General features: G+C 48.6%; 1 protein-coding gene across 3 annotated transcripts in view; it reads right to left on the reverse strand.

Moving 5' to 3' along the window:
• CHM (CHM Rab escort protein) overlaps nucleotides 1-20,204 on the reverse strand; it is a 980,660-nt gene that overhangs the window by 237,843 nt on the left and 722,613 nt on the right. For all 3 annotated transcript variants that reach the window (XR_015295298.1, XM_086918782.1, XM_086918781.1), the window contains exon 11: nucleotides 16,436-16,499. Coding sequence is in view for 2 of the 3 variants with exons in the window: in XM_086918782.1 (XP_086774908.1) it covers nucleotides 16,436-16,499 (64 nt within the window). In the remaining variant the exon portion in view is untranslated. The remainder of the gene's footprint in view (nucleotides 1-16,435; nucleotides 16,500-20,204) is intronic.

The following is a 20,204-nucleotide window of genomic DNA, read 5'->3' on the forward strand; positions in this document are numbered from 1 at the left end:
CCTCTTGGCTGCCGCAAACCCGGTCCTCATTGACCCATAATTGACAAAGAGTTGGTCTGTCTTTCTGGTGCCCTTTGTTCTTTCTAGGTAAAACTTTAGCACCCGTTTAAGATCTAACGAGTGCAACGACCTCTCAGCTGGGGTCGATGGGTTAGGAAAGAACGAAGGAAGGGTAATCGTTTGGTTTATATGAAAATCCGATACCACTTTTGGAAGGAAAGAGGGTAGAGCTCTCATTACCACTCTGTTGTGGTGAAACACCGTGTAGGGTTCCTTGGTGCAGAGTGCTTGAATCTCGCTAACCCTGCGAGCAGAGGTTATTGCCACCAAGAAGGCCGCCTTCCACGTGAGATGCTGCAAGGAGGCCTTGTGTATAGGTTCAAACGGTGCAGACATCAGCCTGGAGAGAACCAGGTTCAACTCCCAGGGAGGAGAAGGATTTCTCACAGGGGGATAGACCTTCTTCAATCCCTGAAGGAAATCCTTAACCACTGGGACCTGAAAAAACGACGTTTGTGTCGGTGATTTTCTGTACGCTACTATGGCAGATAGGTGAACCCTGATAGAAGCGTATTTCAACCCTGATGTCGCTAGGTAAAGGAGGTAAGGGAGGACTACCTCTTCTTGTCCTGTGGTGGGATCAAAGCCATGGTCCCTACACCAAATGAAAAATCTCTTCCACTTGAATGCATAAGATGCCCTAGTGGAAGGCCTCTTTGCCTCTTTTAAAATATTCATACATTCTGGAGGCAGATTTAAGTGTCCGTATTGCAAGACCTCAGGAGCCATGCAGTCAGGTTCAGTGACGGGAGGTTGGGATGCAGGATCCTCCCGTTCATTTTGCTCAACAGGTCTGGTCTGCATGGCAGACGTCTGTGTGGACACAGCGACAGATGTAATAGGTCTGGATACCACCATTGTCGCGGCCAATCCGGAGCAACTAGGATCATGTCCATGCTCGATCTGATGAGCTTGGCCACCACCTTCGGAATCAGAGCCAGAGGAGGAAACGCATAGGCGAACATTCCTGTCCACTCCAGCAGGAGAGCGTTCCCTTGTGTCCCTGGTCGGTGGAACCTGGACGCGAAGGCGTGGCATTTGGCGTTTTCGTCGTCCGCGAATAAATCTATGTCTGGATGGCCCCAGCAACGGAAGAGTTCTTCGACTACTTCGTCGTTTAGCACCCAGTCTGGCTGATCTTCGAAGTGCCTGCTGAGTGCGTCCGCCTTTGTGTTTAGCTCGCCTGGAAGGTGTACTGCCACCACCGACAGTCCCCGAGCCAGAAGCCAGTGCCATATGGCTTGGGCCTCCTGAGACAGAGGGCGAGACCGTGTTCCTCCCTGCTTGTTCAGATAGAACATTGTTGTAGTGTTGTCCGTCTGAACCAAGATCTTGTCCGTTGTGATTGCTGGAAGGAACGCTTTGAGCGCCAGATGTACTGCTCGAAGTTCCAGCATGTTGATATGGTAAGTTTGAAGGTTGGTCGACCAGCGACCCTGAATCTGAAGACGACCCATGTGAGCACCCCAACCTTCCAGAGATGCGTCCGTTATCACAGACATCGAAGGAAGAGGCTGCTGAAAAGGGACTCCCTGCAAGACATTCCGAGGGCGAGTCCACCACTGTATTGAGGATAGTGCTGCTTGAGATAGGATGATTCGATCCTCCCAATCTCCAGTCGCTTGGTCCCACTGGTCTTCCACAGACTCTTGAAGAGGACGCATCCTCAACCTGGCGTTTGGAATTAGGAAGATGCAGGACGCCATGGAGCCCAGTAGAGACGCTACTTCTCGCACCTTTGGACGAGGAGACTGAAGTAACTTTCTGCATTTCTGCCCCATGGAAGATAGTCTCTCCTGCGAAGGAAACGCTCTTCCTAAATTTGTGTCTAGGACCGCTCCCAGATAGTGGATGGTTTGCGTGGGATGCAGGACTGACTTTTCTGTGTTCACGTGGAGCCCAAGCCTGTGCAGTTGTTGAAGACACAGACGACAGTCTTTGGTGGCTTGATGAGGGGACTGGCTCTTCAGGAGCCAGTCGTCCAGATATGGGTACACAAACAGACCTTTTTTGTGTAGACATGCCGCTACCACTGCCATGCACTTGGTGAACACCCTTGGTGCGGATTTCAGACCGAACGGAAGTACTTTGTACTGGTAATGCTTGTTCCCTACCAGAAACCTCAAGTACTTCCGATGACCTGGTGTGATAGGAATGTGGAAGTACGCGTCCTGTAAATCCACCGAACACATCCAATCTCCACTTTGTAGATGAGGACATATCTGATGAAGTGCCAGCATGCGAAACTTCTCTTTGACCACCACTTTGTTGAGGGACCGAAGATCTAGAATCGGTCTGAACTTGTCCTCTTGGTCTCTTTTGGGGACTAGAAAATACCTTGAGTACACTCCTCTCCCCCTTTGGGATGGGGGTACCTCTTCGATTGCGTTTTTCTGCAAGAGGACGCTCACCTCCCTTTTGAGGAGGTTTAGATGGTACGAGCGAGTCTTTTTTGGAGGAATCGGTTGTGGTCTCTTCCGGAAACGTAGCGCATATCCATTGCGCAGTATATTCAGCACCCACTGATCTTTTGTGATGCTGACCCACTCTTCCAGGTGTTGCGAAGCACTTCCTCCCACTGGAGTGGGTAACGGCGCCAGAGGAAGCCACTGCTCAGGCCTTACCTCCTCTGGGCGTGGCAGAGGACTGATGATGTCCGCCTCTGCCTCTGCCTGATTTTCCTCCTCTGTATTGTGTCTTCCCTTGTGGCTTGTTCTGAGACCATTGAGGGGTTTGAACCCTCTGTTGGCCTCCCCGGTTCTTGTTGGTCTTGAAGCGTCGCTTGAACGGCTCTTTCTTCTTTTCCAGACCAACCGCCTTCACCGTGTCCAATTCTGTTTTCATGCGGGTCATTTCCTGATCGGCATGCTCCCCAAAGAGTGAAGATCCTGAGAAGGGCAGATTGAGGATGCGTTGCTGGGCATCTGGTTTGAGACCCGTCAACCGCAACCAAGAAGATCTTCTTGCGCAAACCCCATGCGAGTAGGCATGTCCTGCTAGGAGTGCGTTATCTGCGGACGAACTGATCATTTGGTTTGCCACCAAACAGCCCTCCGTCACTGTTTCCTCAAAGTCCTTCTGGTCCTCCTTGGGCAATTTTTCTTTGAATCGTTCCATGGAGTCCCACAGTGCTCTATCATATCTGCCGAGAAGTGCTGAGGCACTAGAGACTTTCAATGATGAAGCTGCTGTGCTGCACACTCTGCGTCCCCAAGAATCTTGGGTCTTGCTGTCCTTGTCAGGAGGAACTGAAGAAGAGGGTGCGACTGCGTGATTCTTTCTAGCTGAGGCTACGATAACAGAGTCCGCCGCAGGCTCCCCTTTAACAAAGATTGGGTCCGAGTCGGCCGGCCTATACTTTTTCTGGATACGTGCCGGAACCGCTCTGATTGCCGCTGGCGTGAGGAAGACCTCCTTGATTGGGTCCATTAACCCTGGAACCAATGGGAGCAAAGGCCGTGAATATGATTTGTGCCGAAGGGTCTCAAAAATTACAGTAGTGGACACTTCTGGAACAGCCATTTCTATTTGAAGTTTTTGAGCGCCCCTTTGAAGAACGTCTAGGTATGTGTTGACGTCGTCAAGCGGGGAAGCTCTGGAGTGAGGGCTGTCTGCCAGCGTTGGGGAGTAATCCCTTTTAGAAGATCTTGAAGAGGATGAGGAGGAGGTTGATGGTGTTCTCCTTCTCCTGTGGTGAGATTTTACCTTCCTCACTGGCGATCTTCTCGGTCGGTCTTCCCTTCGAGGAGAACGTGATTCTCTCCGACGCTCCCTTCGTGGAGATCTCGACCTCTCAGTTCGTTTCTCCCTTCTCGGCGTTTGAGATCTGGGATGCTCTCTCCGCGGTGATCGGGAGACCCTGGGGGTATGCGACCTTTCCGCTCTCCTCTCCCGAGAGCGTGATTGGTGTCTGATAGGACTCTGTCTGTCTGCCTCTTCTACCAGTCTCTGAAGAGGTGACCTGTGGAGTGGGCTTACATATCTGTGCAGCCTCTCCGTCGCTCCAGAATCCTTCCACGTGTGCAAAGGAGCATACCATCTAGGCGAGAGTGTTATCTTTCGCTGGGGCAACGGACTTCTACTCCTGGAACTGGACCTCGATGAGCTAGAGGCCCTTGAGGAGGAATGGTGAGAAGCCGATTGGGTCACCAAAATAGTCGAAGGCACTGAAGGGGATTTTCGTCTCACCGGTGTTGGCGGACGTCTTAGAAGTCTTTCCCTTGACGTTGGACGCCTCTGCGGCGTCGACGGAGTGATAATCTTCGACGTCGAACGCCTCGATGACGACCCGTGTTCTCTCGACGTCGACCTGTGATGTCGAGCCGCTGACGGTGTCTTCTCCCTCGACGTCGAACAGCGTCGTCCCGCCTTCGACGGAGGTCTCGACGTCGAACGGCGTTGCCCTGCCGTCGACGGAGGTCTCGACGTCGAGCGGCGTTGCCCTGCCGTCGACGGAGGTCTCGACGTCGAACGGCGTTGCCCTGCCGTCGACGGAGGTCTCGACGTCGGCCGACGTTGGTCTGTCGGCGACGGAGATGGCCTTCGACGTCCTGTCGTCGACGAAGCCCTTGATGTCGACCTGGCATGTGGCGACGGCGGAGGATCGGACATCCTCGACGTCGAGCGCCGACACGTCTTCGACGATGATCCCTTCCTCGACGACGATCGTCCGAGGGGGCTCTTGCTCCTCGACGCCGAGCGCCTCCGTGGAGACTTCGGCGGAGGTGTCACACTCTTCGAAGCCTGTCGACGTTGGGACGACGGCGAGTGTATTCTGTCTCTCGACGCCGACCGTCGCCTGGTTGACGGCGGCGGAGTTGACTTACGTCTTGACGTCGATCTTCTCGTCGACGGAGATCTCGTGGCTTCTCTCGACGCCGATCGTCGCCTAGTTGACGACGGCGGAGCTTTCTTCGTCGTCGGTGATTTTCTTTTCGACGACGATTTCCTCGTCGACGCCGGTCCCGACGTCGACGGAGCTTTATCTTTCGATTTTTCCATCAGATGTTGTTTTTTCAGCGCCGAGCCCGGCGCTGAGGTCGATGGACGCTCTGACTTGCCTTTGGAGGGAGTTCTGGGTCTCTTTGAACTCTTCCTCTCTGTTGATCTTCCCCTCATGGATCTTTGGGCCAAACCATAGAGCCTGTTCCTCTCCCTGTCTTTCAAAGTTCTGTCAGACAGGTTTTGACAATGAGAACAGCCCTTTGGATCATGATCTTCTGGCAAGCATAAAATACAGACCTCATGAGAGTCCGTTTTTGCCTTCTTGTGGCCACAAGAAGGGCAATCATCGAATAATGAAGGCATCCTGACAGGAAAAACCTCACAAAAATTCGACTGCTAAGCAGTTATTTACTTGACCCTGATGTCAAAAGTCAAAGTAAATCAAAAAAATGTTCTTTAGAAGCTTTTCTGACTGAAAAAGGCAGAAAAAACTGTGGAGCTGTGTATCCAGGGTCCTTCCTGAAGGAGCCGGAAAGAACAACTGACCTAACTGTAACCCCTGAGGCATGATGGGAAGCTAGGGGCAGAGGTGCCTTAAAGGCACAGCGTCAGTTTTGGTACATGCAGCCACAGGGTTAGCTTTTCAGTCTTTTTAGACTGGGTATTTGCAATGCAGCCTGGGAGCTGTATATGCTTACAGTGTCTTATAAGAATTTCTGCTGTTTTCTAAGCATTAAAACAGTTTCTAAACAAGCATTTGTGTTGTTTATCATGTTTCTAATGCTAATACACATGTATGGTGGAAATTCTTCACAGCATATTCCAGCTCTACTGTTTTATTTGGCTGCAATTGCTTATTTTTATATATATATATTTATATATATATGTATATGTATATGTGGGGCACATATAATATATTGTTTCCGGGGTCCCGCGCATGGGCGGGAATATTCTAATGCTTATGACTATTGATGAGGATCCCCTGGAAGAGAAATACGTTTGTCCCTATGTTTGGAATGCATCCACAACAACATTTGAGCAAGACAACTGGTCACTGTGACTGACAGACTCTGGAATATTCACCTGCTTAGACAAGTCCCCACAGAGATAGATACAGGTGCACAGGTCCGCGTGTGCAAATGTGCTGCAAGCTGCATCTGCACAACCTAACTATCTTCTTTGTTTGTCCACGAGGAGAACACATTTCCCATGGAAACCCCTTCTTATGAAATTTCGGTGTGTTGCCTCTTCATGCCCAACCTGAAATCAGATTTATGTCTGCCTTGTATAGGAATTAATCTACAATCGTTTTCATGGTGAAAAACAACATATCATTGATATAAAATTATTGGAGTAAGTGTAATGTTTATGTAACATCAAAATTCATATCGGCCCCAGAAAAGGTAAAAACTTCGCATTTGTGACGACGAGAAGCCGTAAAGAACAACCATATTCCCCCTCGGTGGAGCGGAGATATTATACGTTTACACGTTTCCTCTTCCCTCTTTCTAGAGCTGAAGAACTTTCAAGCAACAGTCATATCGTCTGTCACTTCAGCCTACCCCACTACCTGTTTCACAGTTGTAGAAGCTCAAAAATCAGGTATTTTATATTCTCTCCTGGCTCTTTATGAGCTCCAGGTTGTGCCCACTCACCATGTTCAGAGTTTGGTTTGCCATGGTCACCTGACAGTCAATTAACCCCCAGGCCGTTCACCTCACCCTCAACATTGCACATAATCAACATGATCTTTCATACCACCTCCGCAATGGCAGCTGACAATGCTCGGGTTTTCTTTAATGTACAAAATCGCTCCATTGCAAATACCTCCTCTGTGGGCCTGTTGTCACGACTCAAGATTTCTGTTACTGGCTTGCAGAATGTGGGTGTGGCAGTGGTTGCACTTTTAATCATGCTGTGGTTCAGGAGTCTTGTCGGCCCCATTAACATCGGCCCGAATGCCAGGCCTATAGACTGCAGCACCAACACATAGATATGTGGGCGCAAAACCATTCTTCAAAATTCAAGACACCTCAAAATATACCTCAATCATTTCTCCCACAGTTTGGAGGTGGTAAGGCAGGGTGGTATCTAACACCACCTGCTTGAGACTTCGGAGCTTGTAATGCTGTGCTACATTTTTTAAACGTTCTTCGTAGCGCAGAGAACTACATTCATTCAGATTTTAATAGAGTGCATCTTTCTAACTTCTGGTGTAACTATTGTTTCTCAAAACGTCATCATTAAAAAACCACATGAATGTACAGGAGTAGAATAAAGGATTTGTGACTATTCTCTGCTCTGTGGATACGTTAGCAGATGCGATTATGAATGACCCGTCGATGACGTGGATGTCCACGGTTACCAATGAGTTTGAGTGTGACTGCGATACTGACTTTGGTGCACTGGCATGTGATTGGTCGCCTTGTTAATATGAATCCATTAAGAGAACTGAAGCACGTAACTCCAATACTAGTATTTTCCTGATTTAGGTGCTTCAGTGTTTGTGAGGGTTCCAAGGAACAATTCCGGAGTATTGGCAATTTAGCAAATGTAACTGATCACTTTTCTAAAGTATAAAAAGGCCAGAGGTCTTGAGGAAAAGTTCTGAGGGAAAGGTCTAAGGGAGGCGGATGGGAAAAGAGGGAAGAACAGGACAAAGGACAGAAAGAGGGTGAGAAAGCTAAGACGACCCATTACATAATGTATTTAAATATACTCTGTATACACATTCCGCCAAAGAAAGAGAAAAGGCGAGGCCGGCATCGGACCCGTCGAAAGTATGGCGGTCATGCCGGCCCCTGACGACCCTAGAGGCGGGCCTGTCGCTGTCAGTAGTGACGCGGCAGGCGCCTCGATCAGGATAGGTCGTGGGCCCCAAGCATGACCCGGAAGTGATTAGAATCACTTCCGGATCATGTGTGTGGGCAACGCCAGGCCAGTTAGAACTGGCTTGGCTGGAAATGGCCCATAAAAGACTGGGGAGCAGAGGAATCGTCCTCTTTGCTCCTCGCGCTCCCCAGCCTACCAAAGCAGCCTCGCTAGGAGGCGGTAATTTTATTTCTCTTTTTTATGTTTCAGGTCATCGCAATGAAGAAAGCGGTGCAGCTTCGTATCATAGGCCGGGCTGTTGGCTGCTGTGAACCGGCGGGAGAACGGTAGCAGCGTCGTGGGGCATTAGCTTTTTTTTCCACCTTTTTTGTTTTTCTGCAGGCGGGCGACACTGAGAACAGTCCGACGCCGTATCCTTAGAACGCGATCAGCTTGCTTGGACTGACGGAAAAAGGTTTAATGCAGGTGGGCGAGGCTGAGGACTTTTCCTGGGCTGAGGGCTCGACGCGGTAGCCTTGGAACGCGAGCAGAGCTCTGCCCGACCTTCGCTCCCTGGGATTTGGAGGCAGTATTTGCTGTGTCGGAGGCGCGTACAGGGCTTCCGTAAGGTATCGCGGAGGCTGTGATTACGGTGCAGAGCGCTGCGTGTGGGACAAGCGCATTTATTAAATAGGTGAATTTTAGGTTAAACGGTCACCCGGCCGGAAGAAAGGGAGGCAGGTGAGTGTAGTGCTGTGTGGGGCAAGTTTCTTTTATCATTTACAAGTGCATTAGTATAGCGGTCGTTTTTCCTGGGCAAGCGCTGCATGTGGGGGCAAGCGCGTTTCATAAATAAGAGGGTGATTGTGGTACTGCGTTGGGCCCAAGGTTAGTTTAATTACCAAGTGCATATGTGGAGCGGTTTACATCGCGGTGCAGCGAATACCGCGGGGGGCTGTGATCTCATGGGAGTGAATGTACAATAAATACAGCAGCAGAACCCATATTGATTTGTTTATTTGTTTATAGTTGCACTTGATCTAATATTCTACTTGTCACGACTGTAGAGTCCAAGCACAAAGAGACTCATCTCTGTTGGCGTATTAGGGGCAACACCAGGGCATCGCTCGAGAGGACACAGACAGGCCTGCACTCCACCGTTTCTGTGAGCCACACAGGCTTGAGATTACTCGCCTATTCCCCAGGTTAGCTGGTGTGGCGCGGCTCCAGTTGCGTGGGTGCTTACGGCCGGTTGTGTACCTCCAACACTATTAAGGTAAGGACCTGGACAGTGTACCAGGCCTGGAAATACAGTGGGATGTCTTTCAGTGTAAGACTAAAATACTTAAGTGCGGGTAGCATTGTGTACGCGGTGTGAGTGACCAGCACTTTTTAAGTAATCCTGCAATTTGGTTAGAAGCTATGGCCTGTAAGGCAAAGCGTGGCGAGAAGTGCTCCCGCATGGAATACATGATGGAGACAATGATGCACAAGATGGTGACTATGGATAGAAGATGGAAGAAGGTTGATAAAATAGGGTAGAGCCTTGTAGATCTCAGAGAGAGGGTAGATAGTCAAGATGAGGCTTTAGAGAGGCCTAGGCGAACCATAGTGCTCCCCAAACCCAGGGGGGAATTAGCCCCACTTCCCAGGCGGGCTAGGCCCAAGAAAGGGGTTATAAAAGGAAGTAATTTACCAAAAGGACCCGTGCCAGTCCCTCAGCTCTGGGGTGAAGGGGAGGTACCCGGCCCATCGGGTGTGGTTCCTCTGGGAGGTGTTCCTTTGGGTGCCCCAGTACCTGCGGGGGTGGGGGGGAGGTGTTCCTTTGGGTGCCCCAGTCCTGGTGGTTCCTGCGGGGTCCCTCTGGGAGGGGTTCCATTAGGTGCTCCGCCCATGGTTTCTACAGGGGTGGTTCTGGCAGGAAGCGGCGCACAGGAGTCAGTGGCTGGGGTGGGGACCCAGAGGAAGTTCCTGAAGGCTCTAACCCGGTTCCACAGGACTTAGTGGCACAGTTAGCTGCAGTTCTTCCTTGGTTAAGAAAGGCAGGGATGTTTTCAACATCAGTCAGGGCAAACGAAATAGGGGAGGACCCTTTGGCGGAAGCAAAGAGAATCGTGGCTCAGTTGCAACACCTGGGGGTTCACCAGGTGGGTGGCTGGGTACTCCTTCTCTTCCCAAAGCAACCAGTGGGGTTCCTCCACTAGAAACCAACAAGGAAGTGCCAGTGAAAAGCCTGGCGAAGAAGTTGACGGAGCCAGCTGGAGCGGCTTCTGTAGGTAAGCAGGTGACATTGCCACTGTTGGGTGTTTTAATTGAATCACGTACCGGGAGGGAGAATCTGGCTAGACATGTAACACGAGAGGTGAAAGAAATTATATGGTCAGGTAGTTATGTTAGCATGTTCTCTTTGCTCCTGGATGAAAGAGAAAGGGAGGAAGCAAAGAAACAGGACTGGATGCTCCCTCGAGAATGTGAGTGAATTGTTGAAATGCAGGATTGAGGAGAATTTGAATAGTTGGATTAGAGGTTTCTCAGTATTTATGGCAGTGATGGCGGAACGTTTTCCTAACATACAGGCAGAGATGGCATGTTACCAGAGTAGGATTACTATGGATAACAACAAGTATGGGGGCACACAGTGGAAGGAGTACGATAAGGACTTTAGGAAGGCTAAGGCATCTGACCCATCCCTTTCCTGGGACCGCGTTGACACATTCCCGTGGTTAGATCAGTTTGGCCCAGTGCAATCCACTAACCCAGCTCAGTCCTTCAACAGGAAGCCAGGCATTCCAATCCTTTCAGCCCTTTCGGCCACCCCAAACCACAGGCCCTGCCACTAGTCCAGGTAGGGGGGAGGGGAGGACGGAAAGGGACATGTTGAGACTTTAATAAGCGGACATGCACCAGGACCACAGGCACGTGCAAGTTCAGACATGCATGCTCTATCTGTGCCAACCCATCTCACCCAGAGTCCAAATGTCTCAAGAAGTCAGGATATAAGGGAAGGAAGAAACAGGAGTGAAGTGTGGACACAACATATGGCACGGTCATCCATTAATGTAACGGCTATGACCCCTCAGTTAAACAAGTACCCTTATGATTCCACTGCTAGGACATTGCGGGAAGGTTTCATGTATGGTTTTAGGATCCCAGCACTTGACTACGTAGGGACACCTGAATGCAAAAATCAGCTTGCTGTTAGGACCAATCTAGGCGTGGCAGCAACAAAGATTGAAAAAGAACTACGCTTGGGCAGAGTAGTAGGGCCATTTGATTGCATCCCTGTACCCAATTTTGTCTGGTCCCCGTTGGGAGTGGTCCCAAAAAAAGAGGGTGGGGAGTTCAGGTTTATTCATAATCCATCGGCAATTCATTAAATGACACCATCTGTGATGAGATTTGTAGTGTGAAATATGCTTGCTTTGACCAGGCGGTGGAGATGCTCAGGGACCTGGGCCCTGGTGCCCTGCTAGCAAAATCTGATATTGAGTCTGCTTTTCATTTGTTGCCAGTTCACCCATCGGATTTTCACCTCCTGGGTTTTAAGTTTCAGGACACATTCTACATGGATATGTGCATCCCATGAGATGTTCTGTCTCCTGCGCATACTTTGAAAAATTCAGTTCATTTTTGGAATGGGTTTTTAGGCAGGTGACAGGGCATTGGTTTGTCATGCACTATCTAGACGATTTTCTTATCTTGGGGTCAGCGGGCTCCCGGTAGTGTGAGTGGGCACTGCAGGACTTTTCGGTGCTCATGCGGGCTTTTGGGGTTCCCCTGGCGCCAGGAAAAACAGTAGGTCCAACAACTATTTCCTGGGCATTGAGTTAGACTCAGTCCAAGGGTGTTTTTGGTTAATGGCAGACAAGATTAAGAAATTCAGGACAGCATTGCAGCAATGCCTGGCAAAAGATAAGGTGACCTTGCATCAGCTACAACAGACGGTAGGGCAGTTGAATTTTGCTCTGAGAGTCATACCAATGGCACAACCATTTTCCCGCTCCATCTCCCAGGCCATGGCAGGTCTCCAAGAAAAACACCGCCACACAAGACTGTCGGCTGAGGTTTGGCAGGACATGCAGATTTGGATGGCATTCCTGCAGGACTTTAAAGGCAGGGTAGTGTGGCCCGGTCCACCCACTACTTCTGCGGTGTTAGGTTTATGGACTGACTGACGCTGCGGGTAGTGTGGGATTCGGTGCCATACTCGTTAATGAGTGGGTGGCTCAGCATTGGCCAGCTTGGTGGGTGGAGAATGATGTGACAGCAAACATTGGTTTTTTTGCAACTATTTCCCATCTGGGTGGCATCAACAGTTTGGCCTGAACGTCTGCGTAATTAATCAGTGATGTTCTGATCGAATGCATCAACCAACAGGCAGCACAGTGTAAAATGATTCTCCGCCTGTTGAAAGAAATATTGCTGTTATGTATGAAATTGAACATGCAATTCAAAGCTAAACATGTGCCTGGGGTATTGAATCATGCTGCTGAAGCACTCCCTCGCTTCAAGACGCAGGTTTTCAGGGCACACCTCCCATTTGCAGAAGCGACTCCGACATCCTTCCCAGAAGTGCTTTGGCAGATTGGTGCCCCCAACTACAGAACCTCGTGGCAGCTAGGCTAGCTCCCAGGACCAGGAAAGCTTATGAAGGGTGGTTCTGGGCATATTGTACATTCTAGGGAAGAGAGTGGCGGAGAAATGGCATGATACAGGGTCACTTTTACGTTACTTGGGTGTTTTGAACGAAGAGGGGCGCTCAGCAGCCAGGCGGCATGTGGCAGCAATCTCTTTCTTCGAGCAAAGTAGAGACAGGGGAGATCCCACCAACAGCTTCACTGGTAGGAAAGCCTTAAAAGGCTTGCAACGCATCCAGGGACCAGCACCAGACACAAGACGTCCAATAGGGGTTTAGTTGCTAACATCTTTACCAGGGGCACTTGATGTTATTTTCAGCACCCCAAACGAAGCTCTGCTTTTCAGAGCAGCCTTTTCACTATCTCTCTATGGTGCCTTTAGGGTAGGGGAATTGGTTGCCATTGGGGAGCATCATCTGTTGGGACGACACGCAATTCGGGTTCCGTAAGCTTCACAGAACCGAAACTGCTCTCATTAAAGCCACAGAAGACATTAGAATAATTAGAGACCAAGGAGGCACCGCAGTGCTCATACTGCTGGATTTGTCAGCGGCCTTTGACACGGTCGATCATGCTATTTTGATCGACCGTGTCGCGGCCATGGGCATCCAACTTAAAGCTAAAGATCTGCTCGCCTCCTTCCTATCGGAAAGAACGCAGGCAGTCAGCCTGGGGCCATTTCAATCGGCTGAGTTAACCCTACCGTGTGGAGTTCCTCAAGGCTCATCCCGAAGTCCGACACTTTTTAACATCTATGTGTCGGACCTAGCTAGAGTCATAAAGTCTCATGGGATGGGCCTTACTTCCGATGCTGACGACACACAGTTGGTGCTGGCCATAAATAATGACAGAGACAAGGTGGCAGAATGTTTTCCAAGAAGGCATGCTGGCCATCAAGGATTGGACGGCCAGTAACTGCCTCAAACTTAACTCCGAGAAGACGGAGGTGGTTATCTTTGGGAAACTATCTCCAGTCTGGTCGAGTTCTTGGTGGCCTCCATCAATGGGATCTGCGCCCAGTCCAGTTTCAAAGGTTAGGAACTTGGGAATAATATTTGACGATAACTTAAACTTCGTATCCCATGCCAATTAAGTTGTGTCAAAAACCTTCTATAAACTCAGATTGATAAAAAAAATAATCCAATTTTTACCAGAAAGTGCAGGGAAAACATTGGTCAGTACTTTGGTAATGTCATCACTGAACTACTGTAATTGACTGTTTGCAAATGCACAATGCAGGGTCATCAAAAAAATGCAGACGGTCCAAAACGCAGCTGCCAGACTGCTTTTAAGGACCCCTAAATTTCAACCAATTTCACAAGTCATCCGAAACTACCACTGGGGGCGATTAAGAATCGCATAAAATTCAAGGCCCTATGCTTGTCATATAAAGCTGCATACAATCAAGGCCCCCAGTTTCTGTCCAAACAGTTAGCCGCATATTGTCCCAATAGACAGCTTAGATCCACTACTGCTCTTCAACTAGTGGTACCACGTACCAGGACAGTGTCCTGGGGAGACAGGCGTTTCATGGTGACAGCAGCCAAACTTTGGAATGCTGTACCACTCCAGATTCGCTCCACCCCATCTTTGATTCAGTTTCGTAAAATGATAAAAACTTGGTTGTTCAATCAGTAAACCTAGCCTCTGTATCTAGCCCTGAATCTGTAGCGCCGAGACGCCTAAGGGCATTTGTTCACGCTGTACAAATTTCAAAAATAAATAAATAGACAAGATCTAAAAGGTGGTCTGCAGTTAGAACATGCAAAGATACAAGGCGACGCCTTATTAATATCCATTAGGAAATCCAAAACAGACCAAGAGGCCCGGGGTGAGGGGGTAGTGTTACATTGGGCACATGGTAACCCTTGCTGCCCCATAACACAGTTAGAGGCATTCTTACGGCATAGACCAAGTACAATAGGGGGGACTTTGTTGATGCATGCTGACGGGGCCCTGCTCCCTAGGTTTCGGTTTAAAAGAGTCATGGATATGGCAGTGCAGAAAACAGGTTTGGATCCTAGTTGCTTTGGAACCCATTCTTTTAGAATAGGGGCTGCCACTGAGGCGACAGCGAGAGGTTTTCATAGTAGCAATGTGAAAAAGATCGGGAGGTGGTCCTCCAATTGTTATAAACGCTACGTACGGCTGCACATGTAGTGAATAGGACATTTGCCTGGTACTGATGCATGTTCCTTCTCTGCTTACAATTACAGTTTCTCAAGCCGGTCACACAGGGGGGAAACTGCCGGCGGCACAACAGCAGCTACTATCAACACAAGGACGTGCACATCCACAGAAAGCAGGGCCACATGTTGTTTGGATGATCAGCCATTCACATGTAAGACGTTTTGAATGCATTTTTCTTTTCAGGGAATTACAAATCCAGATCTGATCAGGTTGGTTTTAGGGTCTCATTTAATGGAAAGGGGGATCTCCGCTTTAGTCAGTTAAACGGTTTTGTAACAATCTTTTTGAGTAAGGGGGAGCTCTCCCTAGTATCATTACCATGCACCTGGGAGGGAATGATCTGGTGAATCTGGGTAGAAGGGGGCTAGTGGAAGCCATAATCACAGAGGTGGGTGGTTTAGCTAAGACATGCCCAGGATTCGCAATAGTTTGGTCACAGATGTTACCCAGATTTCAATGGAGGGGGGAGAGGGGGGGGGGGAGTCTGTGAGGCCATTGAACCACTCAGTAAGGAGGATCAATAATACGATAGAGAGGTTGTTTAGGTCTCCTCACTTATAGACACTCGCCCACGGGTGCATCAGTGGGGAGCTGTGCTCCTTAAAAGACGGTGTCCACTTGTCAAAAGTAGGTAATGAAATCCTTTTAGAGAATCTACTGGCATGGTTATGGGGCTTCAAAAGCAGTATATGACCTCCAAGCATGCAAGTTGGGGGTGGCTAGATAGTCGGGCAACTATGCTGGCCTGTGATGATAAGGTCATGATTGGTGAACAGTAAATTTAAGGATCTTTAGAGGGCGGCGCCATTCTTGAATGGGGTCGCCCAAGGGGGAGGGACCAGTGGTCTCTCCTAGAACTCCAGGGGCAGTTACAGCCAGTTGGCTCTATGGGTGCGGGGGAGTGGGGAGTTACACATTACCTAGGCTGCTTGGCAACCCCTCACATGCACACTGGCGCCAGTAAAGAGTGCAGAACTCTGAGAGGGGGTGTGGAGGTGGAGTATGCTCACGGTGAACGGGCCCTCTACGCATTTGCACTCCGGTGGAAGTGCGGGTTTAATTGGATAAGGATCTGACACCAGTTATTGACCTTGCCCTAGGCTCAAATAGGGATACGCAGAAAAGTAACTGCTATTATGATTATTGATGATGATATGTTTAGATTCGGATAGGAATAACTTGTATTAGACTTATGTTAAGGTTATCCATCTGACATCTGTACTTATCCATGTAATCAATGTCAACTGTTATATTTTCTGCTTATTGTTTGCAAATATTGAAAAGTTAAGTCTGTTTTAATTTTATGTTAATAAATACGGTCAGGGGGTTATCTACGACCCCCTTTTCCAAAGAAACTCTTGTTTTGATACTATGTGGGCCTTGACAAGGGAGGAGGGGGTATAGGTAGTACCAGGCCATACGCATTTATTCAAATAACTGGAACACACGTTGCAACCACCTATGTTATAATTCGGATTAAGTGCACGACTTGACATGCTTCCTGAGCTGTCTTCTACCAGATCGACATCCCGCTCATTGCTCTCTGATCTGGTCCAGGGTTCTCGTCTGTAGACATGGGTTTTTTAATTCCATTATTCATCTGTCACATATACATTCCCTGAAAGATAGGTAATTTTAGCTGGTAGCTTGCAGTCAATTGGAGGTCACTATTATTCCATTTCATCTATAGTATTAGCAGACCTTCTCAATACACGTGCATTCATATATATCCATAATGGCAGTGATATAAAACCATGCAAAGATATGCATCTAAACATAGTTATGATGTTTACCTGTTGATCAGAATCGGCCTTTAATATTGATCGATCTGTGATCAGTACTGCTCTGGACAGCTGTCTGGAATAGATAAAGAGTAGGTTATACCTTATGGGGCTGGAATTCTCTGCAATGCATAGCGAGCGCCATACTCTGGAAAGGGCTTGTCGTCCTGCAGTACCAACGCACATTATAACTCGACTTACCTTTGTAAGGTAGGCCTATGCTCTTGAAAATAAATAAAGTTCTGCCACATCATATCTTTCTCGCCCCCAGTAAGTCATCAGAGTCCTTTATGTCTCTCTGCTTCCATAGTGGGGCTCTACCAGCAGGTAAGACAGTAAACAGGGCTTTAAAAAGCAGCTTCACCTACATATGAAGTTCTGATGAATGTGGAGCATGCTGGTAGTAATGTAAAGATGCAGATGGATCAAGAGCCCAGAAGACACTACTTTTAGCAACACAAAACATAAAGACTTGCGTGTTTCCAAAATCACTAGGTGTAAGTATTATCAGGCTCAAAATACCCCGCCTTTCCAATTAGGTAAAAGGAAAACAAAATATTTTATTTATCACTAGTAATTACGGTAATAGGAAGGTACCACTCATGCCCTTTATTCCCATCATTTTTTAACTCCTCTATCTTACCCTGTCCTATCAGGGCTCAGTGGTCTATACTCTTTACAAAACTTGACCCAGTACTCAATCAAAAAACAAAAAACCTCAGGAAAGTATACCTCAAAGCCTTCAGTCACTAGAATGTTGCAGTGGATGAGAGGTAATTGACATAGACACACAGCTGGGTCTATGCTTCACCATATGATGTATCCAACTTCACAATCTATAAATGTACTTACATCAGAGAACTACCATGGGACAGTTTCAGTAAAATAAACCATAAGAGAAGCAGTTTCTTTGACTAGCTGGCAAAATCTGGCACAGCCTTTGGAGTCAATATTTAACTAGAGGATTATGGAGGGATTTAAGAGGTGATGGCAGACAGTGCTACGCATTTTAATTGATATTTATGACAAATGCAGGTCTCCAATTTGATCAAGTGAAAGCAGTCATGATTCCATCGAGGACAGGATCTCCAGCCTTCTCATAACAAGACACCTACAACACCATCCAAATAGCTAGATATTTATTTAAACTTCATTTCTTAAACTTCTACATAGATTTACTCCAAATCAAAAAAAGCATAATCTACGAACCAAGATCTAGATTCCTGCCAAATTTGATGTCATTCCGTTTCTGCAGTTTTTGCTGTAGCCCTTCCTAAAGAAGTCTATGGAAAATGCATTCCTGGAAGCTGAGTCTGGTGGTGTCGGGTTCCTTGGAAAGGGAGAGGATGAGTTGGGTGTCGTCAGCGTAGGATACTATGCTAAGTCAATGTATTCTGACCTTTGCGGCGAGATAGGCCATGTAGATGTTGAAGAGCGTGGGGCTGAGCAATGATCCTTGGGGTACTCTGCAGCTGATCTCTGTGGGTTCGGAGAGGAATGGCGGGAATCCGATTCTTTGGGTTCGGCCAATGAGGAATGAGCAGATCCAGTCTAGGCCGGTTCCCTGTATGCCAGCGTCATGGAGTCTGGCGGTGAGTGTGAGGTGGCAGATGGCGTTGAAGGCTGATGAGAGGTCTAGTAGAATGAGGGCTGCTGTGTGGCCCTGGTCAAGGAGAGTGAAGATGTTGTCTGTGGCGGCTAGAAGGGGAGTCTCAGTGCTGCAGTTGATGCAACATCCGGATTGGGAGGAGTTGGGATTGAGTTAGCTTCAATGAAGTTTGTGAGCTGGACGTTGACGATCTTCTCAGTGACTTTGGCTGCAAACGGGAGGAGCGAAATGGGCCTTTAGTTTTTGAGGTCCGTCGGGTCTGCGATGGGTTTCTTGAGGAGGAGCTTGACTACTGCGCGTTTCTAGTTGTCAGGGAACATGCCGGTTTTGAAGTAGAGTTGATGGTGCATTGTAGTTTGGGTGCTATGGCTGCAGAGGCTCTGTGGAAGATGTTCGGCGGGCAGGGGTCCATGGGGGCTCCTGAGTGTATGCTCTTCATGGTTGTAGCGGTGTCTTCTGTAGTCACGGGGTCCAGGCGGAGATTTATTTATTTATGGATTTTGTAAAGCACACGGCTACCCCCGACGGGGGTGTCCCGGCGCTAAAACTGTCTGCTGGAGAACAAGAGCAATCTAAATAGATGAGAATAGCCAAGTTTTCAGGCGTCTGCGGAACAGAGCTTCAGATGGGGCAAATCTGAGGTCAATCGGTAAGCTGTTCCAATGTTTGGCAGCAAGGACAGCAAAGGCTCTGCCACCCATTCTTGAGAGACGGAATCTAGGCACAAGCATGAGACGCAGGTTGTTAGAACGAAGGTCTCTGACTGAGTGAGACAGTCTCAATCTCTTTCTTAAATAATCTGGGCCAGTACCGTTCAGAGCTCGAAAGGCCAGAACAAGCGTTTTAAACTTAATACGGTTGGCTATTGGGAGCCAATGGAGTTCTTTGCGAAACGCAGAGATAGAGTGTCTGTATGGGATATTGCCAATCAGTCTTGCTGCAGCATTTTGAACTACTTGCAGGCGTTCAATTTGATATAAAGGGGCCCCAGCATAGAGACTGTTGGTATAATCCAGGTGGGCGGTAATTAAGGCCTGAGTGACTGTTCTGCGTGCCTCCATTGGCAGAAATGGGAAGATCTTTCTCATCATTTTTAATTTGCCAAAGCAAGCCGCAGTAACCTTGTTGATTTGAGGGCTACAAGAGAGCGTATCATCAAATGTGAACCCCAAATTGCGGGCAGAGTGGACCGGGATTGGAGGGGGGTTAAGTACCGTTGGCCACCATAATGGGGGTGGAATAGTCATTTTTTGATTAAAAAACAAGACCTCAGTCTTGTCGGTATTAAGCCGCAGGTGGTTCGAGGACATCCACGAACAGATTTCGCCAAGACAATGGCGGAAGCTAGAGAGGCTGGAGTCAGAGTGATCTCTAAATGAAAATATCAGCTGTGTGTCATCAGCATAGGAGATCACTCTGACTCCGCATGCCTCCACTACCTTGGCTAGCGGGGCCAGGTAGACATTGAAAAACAAAGGACTCAGCGCTGAGCCTTGTGGGACTCCGCGTTCAAGAGGTTTGCATCCAGATTTAAATGGTCTGAGAAGAACCCTCTGTGACCGTCCCAAAAGAAAGGAACTGACCCATGCCAGGGCAGTGCCGCTCAGTCCAATCTGCTCCAGTCGGTCTAGAAGAATTTTGTGGGACACCGTATCGAAAGCGGCGGATAGGTGGAGGAGGACCAGCATGGCCTCCTCGCCCTTATCCACACATTCTCGTACAGTCTCCAGATGGAGATGGTAGGCTGGCTGGCGTTGCTGGAGATAGGTTTGGTGTTGGTGCCTTATTTCTGTTCTAATTAGTTGTCGTAGAGGGACTTGATCTTGAGATGGAAGTAGGAGCTGAGTTTATTGCAGGGGTCCTGGGAGGGCGTGATGCCTGAGGCTTCGCTGGGGGGTTTGGTGAATTCTTGTATGATGGTGAACAGTTCCTTCGAGTTGCAGGAGCTGGCAAGGATTCTGTCCTGGATGAAGTTCCTTTTTGTGTATCTGATGCGTTGGTGGCATTCTGTCACAGTGGTTTTGTAGCTAGTCTGTGCTTATGGGGTTTAATTGTTGTTTCTCCATGCTTTTTCAAGACGTCTGCAGGTGCGCGGGATTCTTGGAAGTCGGTGGTGAACCAGGTGGCTTTCGTGGGGCGCTGTCAGAGTTCTGGAGGGGGGCAAGCTTGTCT

This window comes from Lissotriton vulgaris, chromosome 4_1 (genome assembly GCF_964263255.1).
Source record: "Lissotriton vulgaris chromosome 4_1, aLisVul1.2, whole genome shotgun sequence".
NCBI classification, from domain to species: Eukaryota; Metazoa; Chordata; class Amphibia; order Caudata; family Salamandridae; genus Lissotriton; species Lissotriton vulgaris.